The sequence below is a fragment of the Heptranchias perlo genome, chromosome 13 (assembly GCF_035084215.1).
Source record: "Heptranchias perlo isolate sHepPer1 chromosome 13, sHepPer1.hap1, whole genome shotgun sequence".
Lineage (NCBI taxonomy): Eukaryota > Metazoa > Chordata > Chondrichthyes > Hexanchiformes > Hexanchidae > Heptranchias > Heptranchias perlo.
Window position 1 is genome coordinate 58,934,648 of NC_090337.1, and position 24,071 is coordinate 58,958,718.

The 24,071-nt window shown below is 45.3% G+C and overlaps 1 protein-coding gene across 1 annotated transcript in view; it reads left to right on the top strand.

Moving 5' to 3' along the window:
• The window catches only part of LOC137331627 (presenilin-associated rhomboid-like protein, mitochondrial), a 34,686-nt gene extending 10,952 nt beyond the window's left edge, over positions 1-23,734 (top strand). The window contains exons 4-10 of the mRNA XM_067995550.1: positions 1,081-1,129; positions 4,365-4,460; positions 8,264-8,413; positions 12,255-12,325; positions 18,943-19,044; positions 20,384-20,481; positions 23,164-23,734. Of these exons, the coding sequence (XP_067851651.1) occupies positions 1,081-1,129; positions 4,365-4,460; positions 8,264-8,413; positions 12,255-12,325; positions 18,943-19,044; positions 20,384-20,481; positions 23,164-23,278 (681 nt within the window). The 3' untranslated portion in view covers positions 23,279-23,734. The remainder of the gene's footprint in view (positions 1-1,080; positions 1,130-4,364; positions 4,461-8,263; positions 8,414-12,254; positions 12,326-18,942; positions 19,045-20,383; positions 20,482-23,163) is intronic.
• Positions 23,735-24,071: the final 337 nt, after the last annotated feature.

The window sequence follows — 24,071 nt, forward strand, 5'->3', positions numbered from 1 at the left end:
CTTTGATGGGAGAGTTGGGGTATTAGAGGGATGGGCTTTGATGGGAGAGTTGGGGTATTAGAGGAATGGGCTTTGATGGGAGAGTTGGGGTATTAGAGGGATGGGCTTTGATGGGAGAGTCAGGGTATTAGAGGGATGGGCTTTGATGGGAGAGTTGGGGTATTAGAGGAATGGGCTTTGATGGGAGAGTTGGGGTATTAGAGGAATGGGCTTTGATGGGAGAGTCAGGGTATTAGAGGGATGGGCTGTGATGGGAGAGTTGGGGTATTAGAGGGATGGGCTTTGATGGGAGAGTTGGGGTATTAGAGGGATGGGCTTTGATGGGAGAGTTGGGGTATTAGAGGGATGGGCTGTGATGGGAGAGTCAGGGTATTAGAGGGATGGGCTGTGATGGGAGAGTTGGGGTATTAGAGGGATGGGCTTTGATGGGAGAGTTGGGGTATTAGAGGGATGGGCTTTGATGGGAGAGTTGGGGTATTAGAGGGATGGGCTTTGATGGGAGAGTTGGGGTATTAGAGGGATGGGCTTTGATGGGAGAGTTGGGGTATTAGAGGGATGGGCTTTGATGGGAGAGTCAGGGTATTAGAGGGATGGGCTTTGATGGGAGAGTTGGGGTATTAGAGGGATGGGCTTTGATGGGAGAGTTAGGGTATTAGAGGGATGGGCTGTGATGGGAGAGTCAGGGTATTAGAGGGATGGGCTTTGATGGGAGAGTTAGGGTATTAGAGGGATGGGCTGTGATGGGAGAGTCAGGGTATTAGAGGGATGGGCTTTGATGGGAGAGTTAGGGTATTAGAGGGATGGGCTTTGATGGGAGAGTTGGGGTATTAGAGGGATGGGCTTTGATGGGAGAGTTGGGGTATTAGAGGGATGGGCTTTGATGGGAGAGTTGGGGTATTAGAGGGATGGGCTGTGATGGGAGAGTCAGGGCACTAGAGGGATGGGCTTTGCTGGAAGAGTTAGGGTGCGAGAGGGATGGGCTTTGATGGGAGAGTTAGGGTGCGAGAGGGATGGGCTTTGATGAGCTTATATGCTTCACTATACTCGGATATTTCAAAAACAATTATTGTTGTGTTTCAGGTGAACCAGTGGTGGAACAGCCTGACTGAGGGGCAGAGGACCATCACAGGTTTGTGTTAAATGCAATGGACGCTCATGGGAAAGCTGAGAGAAAGCGGAGAAGGATTACTGAGGAGGTAGTTTTCAGTCTCAGGACAGCCGTACACCTCAGCCATCTCAGCAATGATGCTGAAACTTGCTTCAAGGGTTTTTCTTGCTCTATATATGTCTTATAATGGGGCCATTTTGAGGTTTTGTTATAATTGCTTCAGGTACCCAGTCATTCTTAATGATATCCCCTTAAGTCAAAGATTTGGCTGAGTGATATTGAGTGATATTCAACTGCTCCAAAAACATGTTTCTAACTGAAAGTACAAAGGCCAAAATTCTGCCGGCTTTTCTTTTAAATAGCAGTAAACGTTCCCCTTTTTCAGCGTAACATTCCACTGTGAGGAGACAGGTTTGTCATTGCAGGGTTGTGCTGTGGAGAATCACAATTATATCTTCTTGCACTGTGCCATTGATACCACAGGGTGGTGCTGTGTGATACAAAACGATCAGTCCGCTAGCCTTTTGTCTTATTAAAAACATTTGGGGTAATTTTGACTTTGGGCGATTAGTGTAGAACCAGCAGTATTGGATCAGCCGCCTGTTAAACATCTCTCCCCGATTTTCATTTCCAAATGAAAATATCACGCAATCTACACTATTGCCCAAAGTCAAAATTACCCCCACTGAGCATTGAAGCTGTGATGTCTTCTGAAATCATTGGTAAGTGAGAATCACATGATCCACGCCTCCATTACACTCCTCGTGATCTGATGGGTCATGTGGTTCCAACATACCAATCAACCCTTCACCCTGGAACTGCAGCTATCCCCTCAAGCTGCGAGGTTCATTCTTTCTGCTCATGAGTTCCCCCCCTTCTCCCTGCTGTCAGCTCCTTGCCTTCCTATTCTCTCCCAGACTTTGTGCCGAGCCTCCTCACTCTGCTTAACGCTGTGCCATGATTCTAGTCACCAACATGGGCCCGCCTCAGCTCTGCTGCAAGCCCTCCACCCACGCTCTGTCCCCCTCCCCCCCCCACCCCCCGGGAGTGGGCCTTCAGCCCGTGCTCTCCCACCCCCCCCCCCCGCCCCAGTGAGCGGGCCCTCGCCCCGCGCTCTGTCTCCCCCCCCCATTCTTCCAATTACTGGTGTCATTGAAGGGGTTCGCACCACAGTCTGTTCAGATCCCTGTGGATGAGGTACCTAGAGAGTCCAGAGAACCTGTGCCACATTGAGAGAAGGAGGAGTGGGAATCTCTCTCTGGGTCTGGGTTTTTCAGCCTCGCCCATTCTGATCAGAATTTCTTGTAGTCTTCTGCATCAAAATACTGCGCTTACAGAGTAATTTAAAAATAAATTGTTTAAAGCCAGTCTGGTAACAGTAACAATTTTTTTTTAATTGATATTTTCAATACAAATTGTGGCTGAAGCCACCAGACGCAGGCTGCAAATTGTGGGAAGTCGGCCCGTGCTCTCCGCTGGACTGGTCTTTTCTCTTTGCTCCTTTTTCTGTCCATTTTCTCTATTCCCCCCCCCCCACTCCCACCTCCACCAGTCTCTCCTGAGGGCATTCATTCCTGAATGGGCTACAGTTCTATTGTTCCCCAGGTGCCCATTGTGTGAGTGGCCATTCGTTCTGTGAGCCTAGTTAGCATCAGCCAGCTGGGGGATGCCTCTAAGCTCTCCCCCATCCTGCTCTCGCCCAACATCTGAGCTTGCGTGCTTTCCAGCAGGAGTAGCGGGATAACGATCCGGAGCGAGTACCCGGGCTGATATTTCTGTACCCACCCCCCCCCCCCCCCCCAAAACTTGGTGGGCTGAGGGCCAATTGTAGAACCTCGCCCGCCACCTCAGCTCAGACCAGTTAACTCAGTACAGACCAGAGATGGAAGCTGAGACCTTCTTGGTCTGTGTGGCTCAGCTAGACAGGCTGGAAAAATTTATCACTATATTAAAAAAAAACTCCTGCACCATTCATTCAAGATAGAACTGGCAAAGTTGCATTTAAATAGAGCCTTCGTACGTCCTCAGGGCAGCTCAAACCGCGTCACAGCCTGTCGATTACTTTTGAAGTGCTTTTAAATTTGCACGTAGCAAGATCCAATAAGCAGCAAATGAGATCAGTGACTAGTTTAAAAACAGAAAATGCTGGAGAATTGCGCAGCGGATCAGTCAGCGTCTGTGGAGAGAACGGACAAGATAAGGTTTCAGGTGTGGACCCTTCATGAAAACTGAAAAATATTCAAACGCACTCACTGTTGTGGGTTCGTCCGTCAATCAAGCCTGTATTGACTGCACTCCCTGATGTGGATCTGCCCATTAATCGCCCCTGCATCGATTACACCCCCTGATGTGGATCTGCCCATTAATCGCCCCTGCATCGATTACACCCCCTGATGTGGATCTGTCCATCGATCACTCTGGCATCAATTCTACTCCCCGCTGTCGGCCCGTAAATTGATCGCCCCGGCATTGATTGGACTCCCTGCTGTGACTTCACCCATTGATCGCCTTGGCATCGATTGCACTCACTGCTGTATCCCTATCTATCAAATGCTTCAGCATCAATAGAGCTCCCTGCTGTGGATTTATCCATTGATCACCCCAGCAATGATTATGTTGGCTGCTGTGTGTTTTTAAATATTTAAATGTGTGATGTTTCTAGCAATGCAGGGGGCACCTGTTGTATTTGGGTGTTGATGCAAGTGTCCTGTGCTGCAGAAACAACAGTGATGGAAAGTGCGATGTATGATGCCAACACACCATTACCACCTCTCTTCAATATGGCCACCTGAATTTAGGCAGGTACGTCTGGCAGAAGTGATGCCAGAAGTTTGGTACAGCCGTACAAACGGACATGGATCCTGTGGTACAAGTCCCCGCCCAATTTTTCGCCTTTGCCTGCCCAAGTAATGTCAGAAAACAGGCACTAACCCAGAGGAAAATCCTATCTTACAGGTCTTTTTTCTGATGCTGATGGGCCTGCTGTTTGTTTCAGTATTTTGTGTTTTCATTTTAGAGCGCCTCTGCTCTGATTCACTCTTTCAATATGTTAAACAAGTGTTGTTAAAGTTTGAGGGTGGAGTCCTAAACTCACAAAACGTTCTTGGTTCTCAGTAGCTGCCTCTCACATTGTGGGAACTGTTAAAACTAGAACCATCCCCCTACCACCAACACACGCACCCCAGATGCCATTTACCAATGACTGTACTCAGCAATTAAATCATTTCACAGTCTGAGTGATTCTGTTCTTTTGCAGGGATTATAGCAGCCAATGCTTTAGTGTTCTGTATGTGGAGAGTTCCTTCAATGCAGCGGACCATGGTGAAATATTTTACCGCTAATCCTGCTTCCAGTAAGTGTGACATCTTCTTCAGGATTTATGGTTTATACCCATCAGGATTTACGGGCATTTTTGATGTGCTTTCCAAGCTGCCTTCTGAGATTCTTTGCATGCACTGAGCGATTGCTGGCTTCCCTTTGTAGCTTTTAAAAGACACATTTTCTGTCAGATACTTTAATATTTTATCTAAATATATAATGTTGAAAATTCTAGTATGAGGGAGGGATAGACCAATGAGTCCAGCCCTGACTGAAGCGACCGCAATCTCTTGCTGCCTGTGCACATTCTTTAAAATAAATTTGAAGTAATTTTAACCAAATTCCTGGTGGACAATTTTGGCATTCTGACTTGAAGAACCAAGAATGGCACCTGCTGTACCTGCCCTGGGAGTGATTGATTGGGACAGTGTAGAGGTAGCTTTACTCTGTATCTAACCCCTGCTGTATCTGCCCTGGGAGTGTTTGATTTGGACAGTATAGAGGGAGCTTTACTCTGTATCTAACCCCTGCTGTATCTGCCCTGGGAGTGTTTGATGGGACAGTGTAGAGGGAGCTTTACTCTGTATCTAACCCCTGCTGTATCTGCCCTGGGAGTGATTGATTGGGACAGTGTAGAGGGAGCTTTACTCTGTATCTAACCCCTGCTGTATCTGCCCTGGGAGTGATTGATTGGGACAGTGTAGAGGGAGCTTTACTCTGTATCTAACCCCTGCTGTATCTGCCCTGGGAGTGTTTGATGGGACAGTGTAGAGGGAGCTTTACTCTGTATCTAACCTGTGCTGTATCTGCCCTGGGAGTGTTTGATTTGGACAGTATAGAGGGAGCTTTACTCTGTATCTAACCCCTGCTGTATCTGCCCTGGGAGTGTTTGATGGGACAGTGTAGAGGGAGCTTTACTCTGTATCTAACCCCTGCTGTATCTGCCCTGGGAGTGATTGATTGGGACAGTGTCGAGGGAGCTTTACTCTGTATCTAACCCCTGCTGTATCTGCCCTGGGAGTGATTGATTGGGACAGTGTAGAGGGAGCTTTACTCTGTATCTAACCCCCGCTGTATCTGCCCTGGGAGTGTTTGATGGGACAGTGTAGAGGGAGCTTTACTCTGTATCTAACCCCTGCTGTATCTGCCCTGGGAGTGTTTGATGGGACAGTGTAGAGGGAGCTTTACTCTGTATCTAACCCCTGCTGTATCTGCCCTGGGAGTGTTTGATGGGACAGTGTAGAGGGAGCTTTACTCTGTATCTAACCCCTGCTGTATCTGCCCTGGGAGTGTTTGATGGGACACTGTAGAGGGAGCTGTATTCTGTATCTAACCCCTGCTGTACCTGCCCTGGGAGTGATTGATGGGACAGTGTAGAGGGAGCTTTACTCTGTATCTAACCCCTGCTGTACCTGCCCTGGGAGTGATTGATGAGATAGTGTAGAGGGAGTTTTATTTTGCATCTGATTCATGCTGTATCTGACCTGAAATACTCGATGGGACCGTGTGTAAGGGCTTTACTCTCTAATCTATACTGGAGCTGACCTGGGAGTCCTTAATGCTGATGTCGGGTACTCAAGGCCTTGAACTATCTGTTAAACTATGAACATATGCATTTGAGAAGATCCTAGAACTGAGTTGCAGGGCCATGTGGTCGCTACAGCCCAGAGTGTTGCATTTTGCAAATAGAAAGCCAGAGCATTAATTACAGGCTTCACTGATTTTTCTTTCCATTTTGTCTCATTTTAAGCAATTATTCTGCACTTTCATATCAGCAGCCGGGAAGAGAAAGAACAACGATCTCTTCCACAGACGTGATACCTGCTGGAATTTGGGGCACTCATTTGTTGCAAACTATCAGGTTTCCTCAGGGCTGAGACAGGTCTGAAATCTGCTCTTCTGGCAGTTTATACAAGAGTATAAATCCAAGGGAAAGTGGCTAGTTGGATCCAAAATTGGCTCAATGGCAGGAAGCAAAGGGTAATGGTTGACGGGTGTTTTTGCGACTGGAAGGCTGTTTCCAGTGGGGTTCCGCAGGACTCAGTACAAGGTCCCTTGCTTTTTGTGATACATATTAATGATTTGGACTTGAATGTGGGGGGCTTGATTAAGAAGTTTGCAGATGATACAAAAATTGGCCGTGTGTTTGATAGTGAGGAGGAAAGCTGTAGACTGCAGGAAGATATCAATGGGCTGGTCAGGTGGGCAGAAAAATGGCAAATGGAATTCAATCCAGAGAAGTGTGAGGTAATGCATTTGGGGAGGGCAAACAAGGCAAGGGAATACACAATAAATGGGAGGATATTGAGAGGTGTAGAGGAACAGAGGGACCTTGGAGTGCATGTCCACAGATCCCTGAAGGTAGCAGGAAAGGTAGATAAGGTGGTTAAAAAGGCATACGGGATACTTTCCGAGGCATAGAACATAAGAGCAGGGAGGTCATGCTAGAATTGTATAAAACATTGGTTAGGCCACAGCTTGAGTACTGTGTACAGTTCTGGTCACCACATTACAGGAAAGATGTGATTGCACTGGAGAGGGTACAGAGGAGATTTACGAGGATGTTGCCAGGGCTGGAGAATTTTAGCTATGAGGAAAGATTGGATAGGCTGGGGTTGTTTTCTTTGGAACAAAGGAGGCTGAGGGGTGATTTAATTGAGGTACATAAAATTATGACGGGATTTGATAGAGTGCATAGGGAGTCCTATTTCCCTCAGCAGAGGGGTCAGTGACCAGGGGGCATAGATTTAAAGTAATTGGTAGAAGGATTAGAGGGGAGATGAGGAGAAATGTTTTCACCCAGAGGGTGGTGGGGGTCTGGAACTCACTGCCTGAAAGGGTAGTAGAGGCAGAAACTCTCAGCTCACTTTAAAAAGTACTTGGATGTGCACTTGAAGTGTCGTAACCTACAGGACTACGGACCAAGAGCTGGAAAGTGGGATTAAGCTGGATAGCACTTTTTCGGCTGATGTGGACACGATGGGTCGAATAGCCGCCTCCTTCTGTGCCGTAACTTTCAATGATTCTATGAGTGAATCGTGAGGGTCAAAAGTAGCACAGTGCTTTTAAGCAAAACCTCCTTTAAAGAAAATGTATTTTTTATTTGGGGATCTTTTTACAAAAAAAAGTTAATAACTGGTTTCCCACTGAGGCACTTACACTGGGACCAGCAACTCCAGTTCATGTTTCAGTCAGGCTGTGCTCTGTTTGCATTGTCAGGATAAAACTTGAATTCTGCTGCCTTGGAGAGAGCACCCTTACGTTGTAGTTATAATGTACGTGAATCTTGATGCTGAAGTTACAGTCTAACTATTCTATTCTATCTAACTGTACCCTGACATTGAAGTTATATTGTACCTACATCCTAATGCAGAAGTTATAGTGTAGCTAGAACCTGATGCTTAAGATGTAAGTTCACCCTCTCACCGAATTTATAGTGTAACCACTCCCGGATGCTGAAATTACAGTGTAATTGCACTCTGATGCTGAAGTTATAATGTCCATGGTTCACGACCGTTCCATTTGTTTCAAGTTGACTCATGAAGCCAGGATTTTATCATGGGCATATAGCACATCTGGACTTCACAAAATTCGGTGTGAAAAAGAAACCCATTTACTTCAATGTAATTCGAGACCCAATTGAGCGACTGGTGTCTCCACTCAGTCCCTCCTTAGATTGGAAAGCTCTTCCGTAGAAAACACAAATATAACACTGAATCGCATTGCTTCCTTGGCACTCCATTGAGTTTAGCCACAGTGTTTGGGACTGTTTGAGGATGGGCAGTCATTGCACAGGAATGTTCGTAACTCATGGGCAGTTTTCTTTTGTGTTTTTAGAGACTTTGTGCTTACCCATGATCCTGTCGACGTTCAGCCACTACTCGTTCTTTCACATGGCAGCAAACATGTACGTGCTGTGGAGCTTCTCCTCCAGCGTCGTGTCGCTTCTCGGGCAGGAGCAGTTCATGGCCGTCTACCTATCAGCAGGTAACACACTTCTGCACTACGACATCTTCTGATCAGATGTAGAAGTTAAGGAACCGCTCTTTTTAATAATATATTTTTTTCCTGTACAATTTATATTTGTATAATTAAGGCATTAATTTTGAGGTCCTGGGCAAGATTGAGTTAGATTAGGAGACAGTACAATGAGCATTTATTTCAACAGTCAGATTATAGGGAAGTGGAAAAATATGCACAACGGTGTGTTTGGATCTTGGAGAAACAAGTGAGGAAAAGTCAGAGCAGCAAAGACAAGACAGAAAGAGGGACAAGAAAGATTGTGAGAGAAAGAAAGGCTGGAGGCTAACAGTGAGGGAAGAACTGGCTATCGGATTTTTCTTGTATCCTGTCCAGGAGTGTGAGATGTTAGAGCCTCGCTAGAAATGGGAGCAGGATTCAATTCTTGGATGAACTCGGGCTTTACGGAATGTTAAAGAAAAAAATTGCACGGTGGCAAACGAAACTTCTTACAGGCAGCAGCAGTGATGCATGTGAGGTCAGAGGAGAGATGGTGAGTACCAGAGTATCAATAGATTAAGAAGGACTAGAAGTGGAGCTGACAGGTAAGAAGTGAGGCAGATGGGAGAGAAAAAAACAAAGCTTAAAGGAAATCCTGAGTCTATGGGGAAAAATAAGAACTAGGAGGAGCATCATGGATAGAGGCATATCAGAGGAAGCTGGATAGCCCTGAATATAGCTTTCTGAAAGAGTGTATAATGGCAAGTGGTTTAGAAGTACTTGGTGGCAGACCCTGTAAAGGGCTCTGAATATGTCCAAGGCTATGACAAGTATTTAGATTAATGGGCAAATTTTGAAGGTAGTGCACTGGGGGTAGGAATGACTTAAGAGGCATAATGGGGCAGGAATAAAATTCCACGGCACACATCTTGAGGCTAATAGAGAAGATACCATCAGGATCGGAAGCCTTATTGATGTCCAGAAAGCGAATGATTTGACAGATATGGCAGAGATAAAACTTGATATCAATCATCGCAGTAGAACGGAATGGATCAGTGGAAGAGGTTCTGTACCAAGATCAAAATTAGAGCGGAGGAGAAAAGTGAGCTGAAAGGGGAAGGGTGTGGTACGAACCTTCCATGCAGCGAGCATAACATCAGTAACTTATTGGCACAAAAAAGGATCAAAAGAGTGAAAGCAGGGAAAAGCAACAAAAATGCTGTAGGTTTACAGTGCCAAATAAAATGGGGCTCTAACTTAGATTGTGATTCGTTGCAGGATGATGAGACAGTGTTAGAGATAGTGGTGGAGGTGAGGGAGACAAACACAGTCTGAGTTATGGGTGGAGGTGAGGGAGACACACAGTATGAGTTATGGGTGGAGGTGAGGGAGACACACAGTATGAGTTATGGGTGGAGGTGAGGGAGACACACAGTATGAGTTGAGGGTGGAGGTGAGGGAGACACACAGTATGAGTTATGGGTGGAGGTGAGGGAGACACACAGTATGAGTTATGGGTGGAGGTGAGGGAGACACACAGTATGAGTTATGGGTGGAGGTGAAGGAGACACACAGTATGAGTTATGGGTGGAGGTGAGGGAGACACACAGTATGAGTTATGGGTGGAGGTGAGGGAGACACACAGTATGAGTTATGGGTGGAGGTGAGGGGGAGACACACAGTATGAGTTGAGGGTGGAGGTGAGGGAGACACACAGTATGAGCTATGGGTGGAGGTGAGGGAGACACACAGTATGAGTTATGGGTGGAGGTGAAGGAGACACACAGTATGAGTTATGGGTGGAGGTGAGGGAGACACACAGTATGAGCTATGGGTGGAGGTGAGGGAGACACACAGTATGAGTTATGGGTGGAGGTGAGGGGGAGACACACAGTATGAGTTATGGGTGGAGGTGAGGGAGACACACAGTATGAGTTATGGGTGGAGGTGAGGGAGACACACAGTATGAGTTATGGGTGGAGGTGAGGGGGAGACACACAGTATGAGTTATGGGTGGAGGTGAGGGAGACACACAGTATGAGTTATGGGTGGAGGTGAGGGGGAGACACACAGTATGAGTTATGGGTGGAGGTGAGGGAGACACACAGTATGAGTTATGGGTGGAGGTGAGGGGGAGACACACAGTATGAGTTATGGGTGGAGGTGAGGGGGAGACACACAGTATGAGTTATGGGTGGAGGTGAGGGAGACACACAGAATGAGTTATGGGTGGAGGTGAAGGAGACACACAGTATGAGTTATGGGTGGAGGTGAGGGGGAGACACACAGTATGAGTTGAGGGTGGAGGTGAGGGAGACACACAGTATGAGTTGAGGGTGGAGGTGAGGGAGACACACAGTATGAGTTATGGGTGGAGGTGAGGGAGACACACAGTATGAGTTATGGGTGGAGGTGAGGGAGACACACAGTATGAGTTATGGTAGAGGTGAGGGAGACGCACAGTATGAGTTGAGGGTGGAGGTGAGGGAGACACACAGTATGAGTTATGGTAGAGGTGAGGGAGACGCACAGTATGAGTTGAGGGTGGAGGTGAGGGAGACACACAGTATGAGTTGAGGGTGGAGGTGAGGGAGACACACAGTATGAGTTATGGGTGGAGGTGAGGGAGACACACAGTATGAGTTATGGGTGGAGGTGAGGGAGACGCACAGTATGAGTTGTGGGTGGAGGTGAGGGAGACACACAGTATGAGCTATGGGTGGAGGTGAGGGAGACACACAGTATGAGTTATGGTAGAGGTGAGGGAGACGCACAGTATGAGTTGAGGGTGGAGGTGAGGGAGACACACAGTATGAGTTATGGGTGGAGGTGAGGGAGACACACAGTATGAGTTATGGGTGGAGGTGAGGGAGACACACAGTATGAGTTATGGGTGGAGGTGAGGGAGACACACAGTATGAGTTATGGGTGGAGGTGAGGGAGACACACAGTATGAGTTATGGGTGGAGGTGAGGGAGACACACAGTATGAGTTATGGGTGGAGGTGAGGGAGACACACAGTATGAGTTATGGGTGGAGGTGAGGGAGACACACAGTATGAGTTGAGGGTGGAGGTGAGAGAGACACACAGTATGAGTTATGGGTGGAGGTGAGGGAGACACACAGTATGAGTTATGGGTGGAGGTGAGAGAGACACACAGTATGAGTTATGGGTGGAGGTGAGGGAGACACACAGTATGAGTTATGGGTGGAGGTGAGGGAGACACACAGTATGAGTTATGGGTGGAGGTGAGGGAGACACACAGTATGAGTTATGGGTGGAGGTGAGGGAGACACACAGTATGAGTTATGGGTGGAGGTGAGGGAGAGACACACAGTTATGAGTTATGGGTGGAGGTGAGGGAGACACACAGTATGAGTTATGGGTGGAGGTGAGGGAGACACACAGTATGAGTTGTGGGTGGAGGTGAGGGAGAGACACAGTATGAGCTATGGGTGGAGGTGAGGGGACGGATACAGTGTAAGAGTTAGAGATGGAGATGGAGATTGAAGTTGCGCCCTCCTATCATCACTTCCTTTCTGTCGGACACTGAGGTTGATTGTAGCATCACCATTGCTGCCCTGCCTTCAGATTGAGTAACTTAGTAAAACACAGCAATGGAATTGGGATCTCGCTGGTCTGCATGGTTCAGCTCCATGTTGTTTATTTACTGAGTCAGCAGAGGGATATAGAGTTACGTTTTTGTAAGATTGTATTACTCAAACATTTCTAGTTGCAACCTCAGCCCTGATATTTTTCTTTGACCAGTTTGTTCCTTCATCCTTTTTCCTCCGTTATTTAACTGACAGTCCCTGTATATTGGCTGGTGATTATGTTCATTCCCTTCTGCCTGATGTGTTTATCTAGGTGTTATCTCCACGTTTGCCAGTTATGTCTGTAAAACTGCCACTGGACGCTTTGGAGCATCACTCGGAGCAGTAAGTGTCCCATCAATTCTGACAGGCTTTAAGTTGTTTTTAAAAAGTTATGTTGTATTGTGATGTAATATATTATAAAGTTGTGGGAGCTACAGTTGTGCTGTAATGTTCTGTAGTGACCAGTTTGTGATAATACAATTCCCTGTATTGAAAAGATATTTTTGTGAAATATGGAAAATCTCGAGGCTGGAAAAGACCATAGATCTAGTCTGCCTTCCTGCTGTCCTAACAGTATTAACCAACAATGTGTTTCTCTTCAAGATACTTGTCCAATTTGACTTTGAAGTGATCTAAACTACTTGCCCCTAGAGCCTTTCTCAGTAAACTATTCCGAAAACCCACCACCCTCTCAGTGAAGTAATGCTTTTTTATGTCCTACCTGTTTCTACTGTTTTCCAGCATATACCATGTCTCCTTGTTCTTCTATCCTGTACCAAATCAAATAGCCCTGACCGATCCTCTACTTATTGATCTTATTAACTTGATTACTTCAGTCATGTGTGTTGGCGGGGGGGGAACAAACTTTTACCTCTCCAATGATGAGTCCCAGTTCTGTGAATCTTACCTTGTGTGTTTTCTCTAGTCGCCTAATTATTCCAGAAGATTTTGTCTGTATCTTTTCCAGCTCAGCTACATCTATATGTGAGGGTTCCAGACTGTACACAATACTCCAGATGTAGCCAGACCAAAACTCTATACAGTGTCAGGAAAACCTATGATCTACACTCTATTCCTCTTGTACAATCTATGCTCTGTGGTCTTATACAATATGGTATCCCATTTACTTTCTGGACAGCAGCCCTCAGACATTGCTTTGATATCTTTTAGGGATTTACCCACCATGACCCCCGATCCCTCTGCTTATTTAGTACAGTTATCTAGATTAAACTGCATTTGCCAGTTATTCACGCACCTCCCCAAACAGCATAAGCCCCTGTAACTAACTGTATGATGGTGTAACCCCGGGGCCATAACAATAATACCCCTTTGTGATCTGAGCTGGATATTGTCTTTCATACCTGCCCTCATGTACACTTCTCCAATCTTTCAGTAGGTAGACTGAAACACTTTAGTAAAATGATATAAATCGTTAAGTTGCTTTATTTTATGATAACAAGTCAACATACAGAGTGACAATCCTGATCACAAATGACTTGCTTAATTTAACTTGAAACCCACCCTCATGAATAAGAAAAATAATAAATCACGCTGCCTTGTTCTGGGTTAGTGGGCTGACTCTACTTGCTTTATTCAGTCTAGCAATGAAACAGTCTAAGGTGTACTTGGGCATGGTTGGCACTAGTTTTACAATAAACTGCCGAGGCCATTTTTGTCATTCTTTCTCTCAGACCGTCCTGATTGACAGCTTTCATTTATCCCTTTGTCTATTTTCTAAGTTCACAAAGTGGGAGGGCTGTCGCCCCAAATTCTCCCTGGTTTAGGGATTCACCAGCAGGCCTGTAAACCAAACCGTCTATATCCATCCCAGGAGTATACCTTCAGCAGATAACCCCCTATTCTGTACCTGAGAATTCCATCTCGAGTGGATGACCATCCGACAGTCTGAATTGTGATAACAAATTACTTCTCATCCCCAGTAGTTGTGGTAAACATTATGGACAATTAGCTTATTAATGCATTAATCCCCTCTTTGTCTCAGCGGTTGTAGGGTATGGCTGTATGGAGGATTTTAAACCCGTGTGAATGCACTTTTTAATTTTAAAACACAACACTGTGGATAATCCATCTCAGCCTCCTCCCGATATCCCCACCATCACGGAAGCCAGTCTTCGGCCAATTCGATTCACTCCACGTGATATCAAGAAACGGCTGAGTGCACTGGATACAGCAAAGGCTATGGGCCCTGACAACATCCCAGCTGTAGTGCTGAAGACTTGTGCTCCAGAACTAGCTGCGCCTCTAGCCAAGCTGTTCCAGTACAGCTACAACACTGGCATCCACCCGACAATGTGGAAAATTGCCCAGGTATGTCCTGTCCACAAAAAGCAGGACAAATCCAATCCGGCCAATTACCGCCCCATCAGTCTACTCTCAATCATCAGCAAAGTGATGGAAGGTGTCGTCGACAGTGCTATCAAGCGGCACTTACTCACCAATAACCTGCTCACCGATGCTCAGTTTGGGTTCCGCCGGGACCACTCGGCTCCAGACCTCATTACAGCCTTGGTCCAAACATGGACAAAAGAGCTGAATTCCAGAGGTGAGGTGAGAGTGACTGCCCTTGACATCAAGGCAGCATTTGACCGAGTGTGGCACCAAGGAGCCCTAGTAAAATTGAAGTCAATGGGAATCAGGGGGAAAACTCTCCAGTGGCTGGAGTCATACCTAGCACAAAGGAAGATGGTAGTGGTTGTTGGAGGCCAATCATCTCAGCCCCAGGGCATTGCTGCAGGAGTTCCTCAGGGCAGTGTCCTTGGCCCAACCATCTTCAGCTGCTTCATCAATGACCTTCCCTCCATCATAAGGTCAGAAATGGGGATGTTCGCTGATGACTGCACAGTGTTCAGTTCCATTCGCAACCCCTCAGATAATGAAGCAGTCCGAGCCTGCATGCAGCAAGACCTGGACAACATCCAGGCTTGGGCTGATAAGTGGCAAGTAACATTAGCGCCAGACAAGTGCCAGGCAATGACCATCTCCAACAAGAGAGAGTCTAACCACCTCCCCTTGACATTCAATGGCGTTACCATCGCCGAATCCCCCACCATCAACATCCTGGGGGTCACCATTGACCAGAAACTTAACTGGACCAGCCATATAAATACTGTGGCTACGAGAGCAGGTCAGAGGCTGGGTATTCTGCGGCAAGTGACTCACCTCCTGACTCCCCAAAGCCTTTCCACCATCTACAAGGCACAAGTCAGGAGTGTGATGGAATACTCTCCACTTGCCTGGATGAGTGCAGCTCCAACAACACTCAAGAAGCTCGACACCATCCAAGATAAAGCAGCCCGCTTGATTGGCACCCCATCCACCACCCTAAACATTCACTCCCTTCACCACCGGCGCACTGTGGCTGCAGTGTGCACCATCCACAGGATGCACTGCAGCAACTCGCCAAGGCTTCTTCGACAGCACCTCCCAAACCCGCGACCTCTACCACCTAGAAGGACAAGGGCAGCAGGCGCATGGGAACAACACCACCTGCACGTTCCCCTCCAAGTCACACACCATCCCGACTTGGAAATATATCGCCGTTCCTTCATCGTCACTGGGTCAAAATCCTGGAACTCCCTTCCTAACAGCACTGTGGGAGAACCGTCACCACACGGACTGCAGCGGTTCAAGAAGGCGGCTCACCACCACCTTCTCGAGGGCAATTAGGGATGGGCAATAAATGCCGGCCTTGCCACCGACGCCCACATCCCGTGAACGAATAAAAAAAAACTTAATTGTAACTTATTCCCAAAATGGTCAAAAATCCCGAAACCTGACAACCCTTCATTTTGTCCATCTTGGAAGACTCACTTTTTTAGTCTCTGTACTGTCTTGCTCCCTTGTAAATGGGGAACTAAAGAACTTGTTCCAGGGTTCAGCTACGTCCATATCTCTACGCTTTACAATCTTTTCAGAGGCCCACGATCCTATACTCGTTTTTTTCTCTTTTCCCTCTGACTTACTTGAAAAATTTCTTGTCATTTGTCTTAATTTCCCTAGCAATTCTAAATTTATATAATCTCTTTTTCCATTTTAGCAGTCCTTTTGTATTCTCTAAGTATCCTGGCTTTTACTCTCCTCCGTTGGAGATAACTTATAGTATTTGAATGCCTTGACTTTATATCTAATAGTTAATATTCTTCCGTGTCATCCAGGCTGGCCTTTATTGCCCATTATTCATCCTTCAACTCCTAGTTGCACATAATGCCACTGCTTTCTCAATTATCTTTTGCCCTTTCCACTTAGCTAGCACTCTATTGCCTTTTTAAGCCGTGGTCCATTCTCTTATCTTTGGGTGCATCCTCCTGAAATTTGCCTCCCAAACTCTAACAGACTAATGCTCCTGTTACTCTTCGTTCCTTTTCCTTGTCGTGAACCTTATGACCCTATGATCACTGTTACCCAACTGTTCAATGCTATTAGAATCTCAAGGACTCAGTAAGAGGGATTCACATCCACAGTTCCTAGTGTGGTACAGAAGGATCTTCAGCTGGAGGCAAGATCCCTGGCTTGAACTCTGCCCCATGTGTGCAGGAGGTTTAAGCGCAGCGTTCTCTGTGACATGCTGAAACAGTGTTCCCAAAGTATGTGTTAAAGGCAGTGGGAAGGCTTTGGGAATGCACCCAGTATACATACAGGTGCTGTACGGCATTAACAAACGCCCAGGGTGATTTTCATCCCACTGCCTACAATTGTTTTGTTGCTTAGATATTGACAATATGGATCAGATCTCTCTTTTTAACATAGGAACAGGAGCAGGCCATTCAGCCCCTTGTGCCTGCTCCGCCATTTGATAAGATCATGACTGAACTGTGATCTAACTCCATATCCCTTAATACCTTTGATTGCCAAAAAACTGTCTATCTCAGATTTAAATTTAGCAATTGAGCTAGTATCAATTGCCGTTTGCGGAAGAGAGTTCCAAACTTCTACCACCCTTTGTGTGTAGAAATGTTTTCTAATCTCGTTCCTGAAAGGTCTGGCTCTAATTTTTAGACTGTGCCCCCTACTCCTAGAATCCCCAACCAGCGGAAATAGTTTCTCTCTCTCCACCCTATCTGTTCCCCTTAATATCTTAGCCAATATGTCCTTCCAAAGGTGCGGTGCCCAGAACTGCTCACAGTACTCCAGGTGCGGTCTAACCAGGGTTTTGTATAGCTGCAGCATAACTTCTGCCCCCTTGTACTCTAGTCCTCTAGATATAAAGGCCAACATTCCATTAGCCTTATTGATTATTTTCTGCACCTGTTCATGACACTTCAATGATCTATGTATCTTAACCCCTAGGTCCCTTTGGACATCCACTGTTTTTAACTTTTTACCATTTAGAAAGTACCCTGTTCTATCCTTTTTTGATCCAAAGTGGATGACCTCACATTTGTCTACATTGAATTCCATTTGCCACAGTTTTGCCCATTCACCTAATCTATCAATATTGCTTTGTAATTTTATGTTTTCATCCACACTGCTTACAATGCCACCAATCTTTGTGTCATCGGCAAACTTAGATATGAGACTTTCTATGCCTTCATCTAAGTTGTTAATAAATTTTGTGAACAATTGAGGCCCAAAGACAGATCCCTGCGGGACTCCACTAGTCACATCCTGCCAATGTGAGTACCTACTCATTATCCCTACTCTCTGTCGCCTTTCGCTCAGCCAACTTCCTAACCAAGTCCGTACTTTCCCCTCGATTCCATGGGCTTCTATCTTAGCTAACAGTCTCTTATGTGGGACCTTATCAAATGCCTTCTGGAAGTCCATATAAATAACATCCATTGACATTCCCCTGACCACTACTTTAGTCACCTCTTCAAAAAATTCAGTCAGGTTCGTCAGGCACGACCTACCTTTCACAAATCCAGGCTGGCTCTCTCGGATTAACTGAAAATTCTCGAGGTGTTCAGTCACCCTATCCTTAATTATAGACTCCAGCATTTTCCCCACAACAGCTGTTAGGCTAACTGGTCTATAATTCCCTGGTTTCCCTCTCTCTCCTTTCTTAAAAAGCGGAGTGACATGTGCAATTTTCCAATCCAGAGGGACAGTTCCTGAATCTAGAGAACTTTGAAAGATTATAGTTAGGGCATCTGCAATGTGCTCACCTACTTCCTTTAAAACCCTGGGATGGAAACCATCTGGTCCTGGGGATTTGTCACTCTTTAGTGCTATTATTTTCTTCATTACTGTTGCTTTACTTATGTTAATTTTATCGAGTCCCTGTCCCTGATTCATTATTAGTTTTCTTGGGATTTCCGGCATGCTATCCTCTTTTTCTACTGTAAATACTGACGCAAAGTAATTGTTCAACATGTCCGCCATTTCCCCATTGTCAATGACAATATCCCCACTTTCAGTTTTTAAGGGGCCAACACTGCTCCTGACCACCCTCTTTTTCCTAATATAACTATAAAAGTTCTTTGTATTGGTTTTGATATCCCATGCAAGTTTCTTTTCATACTCTCTTTTTGTAGCTCTTACTATCTGTTTTGTGACCCTTTGTTGATCTTTGTATCTTTCCCAGTCGCCAGGATCTGTGCCATTTTTTGCCTTTTGTCTTATACTGTCCCTCACCTCTTTAGTTGTCCATGGCTGTTTTTTTTGGCAAGTAGGGTCCTTGCCCGTCAGGGGTATAAACCGATTCTGTATCACGTTAAATGTTTCTTTAAACATTTCCCACTGATCATCAGTTGTTTTACCCATTAACAGATTTGCCCAGTTTACAGTGGACAGTCTCTGTCTAATCCCATTGAAGTCGGCCTTGCCCAAGTCTAGAATCTTAGCAGCTGACTCACTTTTTTTCCCTTTCAAACACTACATTGAACTCGATCATGTTATGATCGCTATTGGATAGATGTTCACGTCCAGTTAAGCCGTTAACTAAATCTGGTTCATTACTCATTACTAACCTATTGTGTTGTCTTCTCTCCCCACTCCAGTCCGGTGCAATAATGGCTGTCCTTGGTGCAGTCTGTTCCAAAATGCCCGAAGCGAAGTTGGCCATCATCTTGCTGCCCATGTTCACCTTCACAGCCAGCAACGTAAGTGTTAGCTGCACTCTCCAGGTGTGGTACAATGTAATTACTGTCTGGACAAGCGGGCTGTATCAATCTAGCTATTGTCACCTAAGAAATAGGAGAATAATTTATTTCCGTGCAGATAAATCTTTTTGTTATTAGTTTTTGGGATGTGAGTGACACTGGTAGGTTAGCATTTATTGCCTTATGGCATTGAGTCACATGTCGGCCAAAGCAGGTAGGAGTGGCGGCTTCCCTTCCCTGAAGGGCATTAGTGAAGCAGTTGAATATTTACGACAATTTGGCAGATTTCATGGTCATATTCCAGATTTATTGAATTTAATTTCTCAACTTCACATGGTGGGATTTGAACGCACGACCTCTGGGTTGCTAGTCAAGTACTCTAACTGCTAGGTTACTGTACCACACAACTATTCATACCGCATATCTATATAGTGCTTATACTTTTTTGGGTATAAGTAAAATTAATGGCAGTGCATATGAGTCATGTGCCATAAATAAAAGATGCACTCGAATGGATGGATAGCTTGGCTCAGTTAGCAATCTGACCGCGAGTCAAACGGTGGTTGGTTCTAGTTCGAATGCGAAACTAGGCTTGACACCTCCAAGCAGTACTCGGGGAGTAAGGAATTGGGTGTCGGTAGATTAAACATACTGTCAATGAGTTGGGTTTTAAGAAACTTCCGTAGGGGGTATAAAGGGTTGTTTTGGAAAAGTGTTTAAGACAGCAGCGGTGTAATGGCGGAAAGGTCAATCTCTGGTGAAAGAGGGGGTAGGGAGATGAGTGGTAACCAGAGTGTAGGCTGGGGTATAGAACTGGAGATGGTCACCCACAGATCTAGCCTGTGAAGGGATTTCAATTCGAGGATGTTTTTGTTGATTTGGGTGTTGTAAAAAAGCTTTCTGAAGAAGAAAGGCTGCAGCCCCCTTACCCGCTGTAGTGCACTCCTACGGTGCCAGTAGGAAGTGACCACGAGTAGCCAATATCTCCACCGATCTTCCTTCCAGTTACTGACTATAGCTGGGACAGGAAATCAGGAGTGCTGCCGCACATCTTACCATTGTATGCTCCAGTACTGGCACACACACGGCTGGTGTTGTGTGTTTTTAAACTCCAAAATCAGACACTTTCTAAATTGGTGAAAAGTTTTTAGAATGACTACATTCTCCAATTTGTCTTTACCCTCCCAGCCTCAGTCTTGTCCATCATCTTTGACATTGCTTTAATCTTATTGCTTAAAAAAAAAATCAGGGCATAATGCGTCTGTCTCCTAAGGTATAACTTTGAGCAGCTGGGGTGCGTATTTGCTACAGTGTTTTCAGCTGGTTTTGTCTATTGCAGGCTCTGAAAGCGATTATTGCCATGGATACGGCAGGCCTGATTCTGGGATGGAGGTTTTTCGACCATGCAGCTCACTTGGGTGGTGCACTTTTCGGAATGTGAGTCTGGGGTCATTTCAGTCTCATCAACTATTTTATTTTAATCTGTGTTAAGAGTCCAGTGAGCACATCACCCTGTCTGCCTGTCATGATGATGCAGTTGAGAGGTGCCCCTAGTGATCTGGGCATCATGGGTTCAAAAGGCAATGTTTGGGAGAAATTATTAATTAGTTAATCTACAGACCAACAGTGTAATGTATTCGAGGGTAATTAGTGGATTATCAAACAAGTAAAAGGTACTTCTGGGGTGATACAGCCATGGTCTATGAGTGATCATAGAATGGTTACAGCACTGGAGGAGGCTGTTCGGCCCATTGAGCCTGTGCCGGCTCTTTGTAAGAGCAATCCAGTTAGTCCCATTGCCCCACTCTTTCCCTGTAGCCCTGCAAATTTTTTCCCTTCAAGTATTTACCCAATTCCTTTTTGAAAGCCACAATTGAATTTGCTTCCACCACCCTTTCAGGCAGCGCATTCCAGATCATAACTACTCCCTGGGTAAAAAAAAGCTTCTCCTCATGTCGCCTTTGGTTCTTTTGCCAATCACCTTAAAATCTGTATCCCCTGGTTCTCGACCCTTCCGCCAATGGGAACAGTTTGTCTAAACCCTTCATGATTTTGAACACTTCTATCAAATCTCCTCTTAACCTTCTCTGCTCTGGTCAGACAAAAGGAGATAACTTAAGTAAGTGTGAAGAATGATGGCAAGAATGAGAGGGGAGAATTACAGAACAAACAAAAGGGGAGCAAGAAAATAATACGGCAAAGAGTATTGGAAAAAAAAGACTTGCAAGAAAAACTAGAGATTAGTACAGGGGAAAAACTTACAGAACAGTTGGCAAGAACAAAATAACGAGATTGAAGCCAAACAAATCTCCAGGGTTTCCACTCCAGGCCATTAAAAGAAATTGGAAATGTGTTAGTTATAGTCTTTCAGTGCTCACTAGACTGGAGATAGCGCCAAAGAATTGAAAGGTAGAAAATGTTACACCTTTATTGAAAAAAAGGAAGTGACAAATCAAGTAACTATAACTAATGAGAAAATTGCTAGAAATCAGTCGTCATAGACAGAATGAGTGAGCACTCGAAAAATATAAGTTGATTAGGGAGAGTGTTTAAGACAACAGCATGGTTTTATAAAAGGTAGGTCATATCTACTTAACCTAATAGAGTTCTTTGATAGAATCAATGGATGTCCTATACATGGATTTTCAGAAGGCATTAGTTAAAAGTTCTGCAAACAAGATTACTAGCTAACATTGTGGATCAGAGTTGGAAGTGACCTCATTGCATAGATGGGAAATTGGTTGGGGGATAGGAGGCAGAAGAAAGATTGAGAAAAAAGGGATGTTCTCAAATTGGTGTACTTCAGGGATCAGCGCTGAGGCCCAGCTTTTCACTCAATATAAATGAACCGTAGTGGGGAGTATATTCAAGTTTATAGATGATGCTAAGCTAGAACGGATAGTGAATTGTTGAGAGTAGCAACAGGCCACAGATTAAGTAAATAAGTGGAGAATATTAACGTATGAAAATGTGAAGTAGTACACTTTGGACATAAGAATGACAGATGGAGTATAATCTAAATGAGGAACTGTGGGTGGGGACAGATCAACAGAGGGTTTTAGGGGTCCAAGTACATAAGTCATTAAAAACCAACTGGCTGGTGGAAAAAACAATGAGAATTAGGCCTCATCATAATATTTATAGAATATAAAACCAAGATGTACTACCGCAATTATACAGAGCTGGTCAGATGTCATGTGGAATACGGTGTTCAGTTTTGGGCCCCCCACATTTCGAAGGACATGCGGCCCTTGGAGAAAGTCCAGCAATGATTCACCAGGATGATACTTGCTCCGTCAAGCACTTCCAGGTTAGGTACAGTATAGGTTAGATGCAGTGTAAATCTCCTTTAACATGTCTCATCAATGTGCCTTAGCCCAACCTCACAAGAGCTCCCTGTACTGCATCAAGGTGACATTTTACACTTCCCACACTAGCCATCCTGAGGCCTCTGAGTGGCATTGTCAGTTTAATGCTGAATTAGATGTGGTTTTGTGCTGTGGGCCCAAAGGAAGTGGGAACTGAATTGAGACTCCCAAGCTCATCGTGTGTCCGGGCTCGATTTGACCCCAGATTCCAGAGGTGAAAGGCCATTGTCTAACTTACTGCAGTACACAATTCACCCCCACCCCCCCTCCCCCATCTCAAAAGAGTACTGATATCCACTGTGTTTTGACTCTGATGCATTTTACAAATAACAGAGCTTTTTGAAAGCTGAAAGAGAAGTGATTTACATGGTGGTGCGATGTGAATCCTGCCACCCAGCCTTGCAGGATGGTGTTTTATTCTCCTGCTAATTAATGAAAGTAGTTAATTTGTTGGCCTGACTGAACCATTGACCCAACCAGCTAAACCCAGAGTTACCATCTCCAATAATTGGGATAACTCCTATTACAGCGGCTTTGCTTTCAAATCATTATAACTTTCTCTGTACAAATAACAAAAACGTAACACTTGCGGTTTAACTGAACTCTCTTTACGCACAGCCCATCCCCTCCCCCATACAGCTGCTGAGAGACCCAGAAACTGGTACCTCGGGTAAATTGTTTGAAATGACTTTCTCGCTTCTGGGGTCAGCATCTGCTTCATTAAATAACTCTCTCTGTTTTCTTTTCCCAGCTGGTATGTCTTTTACGGCCATGAGTTGATTTGGAAGAACAGAGAGCCTCTGGTGAAGGTGTGGCATGACATGAGGACTAAAGGTCCTGGGAGTGGAGGAAATGGCCCCTCCTAGGCAAGAAGTTGCATTTTTAAAAAATGATATCCTGTACGATTTGGGAGGGGCACAGGACAGAGGCAATAACCAAGCAAACTGGGGCATGGCAGAGGCTGGAGCCATAGCAGGACCCTGAATTCATACAAAGCTACAAACTGCAGCAGATTTTTAACTTTTGAAGGAGTGTGTTCAGACTTTTTACAGGACTGTGCAGCGAGAAATAAACAGGAACGTCTAGAAGAAAACGTTTTGGCCAGACATTTACCACAAAAAAAAATTGAGACCAGTTTCCACGTCAACTGTTTGAACAAAAAACTGTCAGCTGCTCTAAACATTTTAGAATTTGAAATGATCATTCACGTTTTGAATCTGTCCCTGTTCAGGGTAAATGCCATAATGTGTGAAATTATAGCAACGCTTCCAGCAGTTCACCCCCTGGAGGAAGGATCACCAATAAAAATTAAACTGATTGCAGATTTTCTTTTTAAAAAAGTTTTCTTTGGATCAACCAAGTGTGGAAATCCATCACCATATTTTAGAGTCTTCAAAGAGAACTACTGAGATATCTACACAGTTGGAGTGTCTGTTTGCCTGATATGGAGTGCACATTCGCTCCCCATAGGGATACACACCATTTCCTCAAGTTCAGAGATCTCATGCCAAGGCTTATAGGGAGCCCAAAGTGTGCACAGTGGCTACTGCCGGAGTATAACCAGCTAAAACCTTGTAGCTTACCAACACAAAGCCCTGGTAGCTTCCCGCTGCTTGTCGAGCCAGGTCCTCCCTACCTGTTAGGCCAGTCTCTGGAGAC